Consider the following 3793-nt stretch of genomic DNA (forward strand, 5'->3'; position numbering starts at 1 on the left):
TAAAACTATTCTTTCGAAAACTGTCACATAAATCTATTAATACTTTACACAGAAATTCATTAGTAAAACTTAATTTTGGTGACAATTCTACAGTTGTGCAAAAACATTCTAATGTCAACTGTTGCGTAAAACTATTCTTTTGAAAATTGTCACATAAATCTATTAATACTTTACACAGAAATTCATTAGTAAAACTTAATTTTGGTGACAATTCTACAGTTGTGCAAAAACATTCTAATGTCAACTGTTGCGTAAAACTATTCTTTCAAAAACTGTCACATAAATCTATTAATACTTTACACAGAAATTCATTAGTAAAACTTAATTTTGGTGACAATTCTACAGTTGTGCAAAAACATTCTAATGTCAACTGTTGCGTAAAACTATTCTTTCGAAAACTGTCACATAAATCTATTAATACTTTACACAGAAATTCATTAGTAAAACTTAATTTTGGTGACAATTCTACAGTTGTGCAAAAACATTCTAATGTCAACTGTTGCGTAAAACTATTCTTTTGAAAATTGTCACATAAATCTATTAATACTTTACACAGAAATTCATTAGTAAAACTTAATTTTGGTGACAATTCTACAGTTGTGCAAAAACATTCTAATGTCAACTGTTGCGTAAAACTATTCTTTCGAAAACTGTCACATAAATCTATTAATACTTTACACAGAAATTCATTAGTAAAACGTAATTGTAGTGACAATTCTATAGTTGCGCAAAAACATTCTAATGTCAACTGTTGCATAAAACTATTCTTTCGAAAATTGTCACATAAAACTATTAATACTTTACACAGAAATTCATTAGTAAAACGTAATTGTAGTGACAATTCTATAGTTGCGCAAAACCATTCTAATGTCAACTGTTGCATAAAACTATTCTTTCGAAAACTGTCACATAAAACTATTAATACTTCACGTAGAAATTCATTAGTAAAACGTAATTTTAGTGACAATTCTACAGTTGCGCAAAAACATTCTAATGTCAACTGTTGCATAAAACTATTCTTTCGAAAATTGTCACATAAATCTATTAATACTTTACACAGAAATTCATTAGTAAAACTTAATTTTGGTGACAATTCTACAGTTGCGCAAAAACAGTCTAATGTCAACTGTTGCGTAAAACTATTCTTTCGAAAACTGTCACATAAATCTATTAATACTTTACACAGAAATTCATTAGTAAAACTTAATTTTAGTGACAATTCTAAATACTTTACTTCATTAGTAAAACTTAATTTTGGTGACAATTCTACAGTTGCGCAAAAACAGTCTAATGTCTAATGTCGCGTAAAACTATTCTTTCAAAAACTGTCACATAAATCTATTAATACTTTACACAGAAATTCATTAGTAAAACTTAATTTTAGTGATAATTCTACAGTTGCGCAAAAACATTCTAATGTCAACTGTTGCGTAAAACTATTCTTTCGAAAATTGTCACATAAAACTATTAATACTTTACACAGAAATTCATTAGTAAAACTTAATTTTAGTGATAATTCTACAGTTGCGCAAAAACATTCTAATGTCAACTGTTGCGTAAAACTATTCTTTCGAAAATTGTCACATAAAACTATTAATACTTTACACAGAAATTCATTAGTAAAACTTAATTTTAGTGATAATTCTACAGTTGCGCAAAAACATTCTAATGTCAACTGTTGCGTAAAACTATTCTTTCGAAAATTGTCACATAAATCTATTAATACTTTACACAGAAATTCATTAGTAAAACTTAATTTTAGTGATAATTCTACAGTTGCGCAAAAACATTCTAATGTCAACTGTTGCGTAAAACTATTCTTTCAAAAACTGTCACATAAATCTATTAATACTTTACACAGAAATTCATTAGTAAAACTTAATTTTAGTGATAATTCTACAGTTGCGCAAAAACATTCTAATGTCAACTGTTGCGTAAAACTATTCTTTCAAAAACTGTCACATAAATCTATTAATACTTTACACAGAAATTCATTAGTAAAACTTAATTTTAGTGATAATTCTACAGTTGCGCAAAAACATTCTAATGTCAACTGTTGCGTAAAACTATTCTTTCAAAAACTGTCACATAAATCTATTAATACTTTACACAGAAATTCATTAGTAAAACTTAATTTTAGTGATAATTCTACAGTTGCGCAAAAACATTCTAATGTCAACTGTTGCGTAAAACTATTCTTTCGAAAATTGTCACATAAAACTATTAATACTTTACACAGAAATTCATTAGTAAAACTTAATTTTAGTGATAATTCTACAGTTGCGCAAAAACATTCTAATGTCAACTGTTGCGTAAAACTATTCTTTCGAAAATTGTCACATAAATCTATTAATACTTTACACAGAAATTCATTAGTAAAACTTAATTTTAGTGATAATTCTACAGTTGCGCAAAAACATTCTAATGTCAACTGTTGCGTAAAACTATTCTTTCGAAAATTGTCACATAAATCTATTAATACTTTACACAGAAATTCATTAGTAAAACTTAATTTTAGTGATAATTCTACAGTTGCGCAAAAACATTCTAATGTCAACTGTTGCGTAAAACTATTCTTTCAAAAACTGTCACATAAATCTATTAATACTTTACACAGAAATTCATTAGTAAAACTTAATTTTAGTGATAATTCTACAGTTGCGCAAAAACATTCTAATGTCAACTGTTGCGTAAAACTATTCTTTCAAAAACTGTCACATAAATCTATTAATACTTTACACAGAAATTCATTAGTAAAACTTAATTTTAGTGATAATTCTACAGTTGCGCAAAAACATTCTAATGTCAACTGTTGCGTAAAACTATTCTTTCAAAAACTGTCACATAAATCTATTAATACTTTACACAGAAATTCATTAGTAAAACGTAATTGTAGTGACAATTCTATAGTTGCGCAAAAACATTCTAATGTCAACTGTTGCATAAAACTATTCTTTCGAAAATTGTCACATAAAAAAGTATTCATAATTTACACAGAAATTCATTAGTAAAACTATTCTTAATTATAGGTGACAATTCTACAGTTGCGCAAAAACATTTTACATAATATAAAATTGTTGCACAAAACTATTTTTATGTAAATTGTCACAAAAAAACCCACATTTACCTATACTGAATGCAACAGATTACACTAAGTTTCATGAATGAGGTAACTATACATTCTAGTCCATTTCTGAACATGTTTACATGACTAAACCTAAAGTCTTTGATATAAACGAATAAACGAGGAAACGCACACACCTTCTTCATGAGGAAGTCGTTCATGCTGCGATAGTCTGCAGTGCTGGTGAGGATGTGCAGCGAGTCGTTCTGCCAGGCGGACGATTCTAGAGACACGCTACTGATCTTCACACTGCGTCTCCTCTTCATCGACATCATGCCCATCATCGGCTCACGGTTCTCCTTGCTGTCGCGTCCGCGCTCCGACAGTCCGGCCTGCTCCGGGCTTCCCAGAGGAGAGTCTGCGAGAGAGAAACCATAGTAGACAGGGCCAGTGTTGCCAACTAATTTTCAGGGGAAGTTGCTAAAGAAAGGTTGATTTGTTGCTAAAAGTTGCAAAATGACGTTGTGATGTCTCTGCGCAAAACTGTGTCACTACATCAAATCTCAGCAAGAAATATATTTTACATACACTACCGGTCAAAAGTTTGGGATCAGTAAGACTTGTAATGTTTTTTAAAGAAGTCTCTTCTGCTCATCAAGGCTGCATTTATTTGATCAAAAATACAGAAAAAAACAGTAATCTTGCAAAATGTTATTACAATATAAAATA

The 3793-nt window shown here is 29.3% G+C and overlaps 1 protein-coding gene across 1 annotated transcript in view; it reads right to left on the minus strand.

Moving 5' to 3' along the window:
• Positions 1 to 3793, minus strand: part of myo9ab (myosin IXAb) — a 133205-nt gene that overhangs the window by 30527 nt on the left and 98885 nt on the right. Inside the window, exon 29 of the mRNA XM_016494739.1 lies at positions 3262 to 3482. Within this exon, the coding sequence (XP_016350225.1) occupies positions 3262 to 3482 (221 nt within the window). The remainder of the gene's footprint in view (positions 1 to 3261; positions 3483 to 3793) is intronic.

This window comes from Sinocyclocheilus anshuiensis, unplaced genomic scaffold (assembly GCF_001515605.1).
Source record: "Sinocyclocheilus anshuiensis isolate Anshui unplaced genomic scaffold, SAMN03320099.WGS_v1.1 scaffold923, whole genome shotgun sequence".
In the NCBI taxonomy this organism is placed as follows: domain Eukaryota; kingdom Metazoa; phylum Chordata; class Actinopteri; order Cypriniformes; family Cyprinidae; genus Sinocyclocheilus; species Sinocyclocheilus anshuiensis.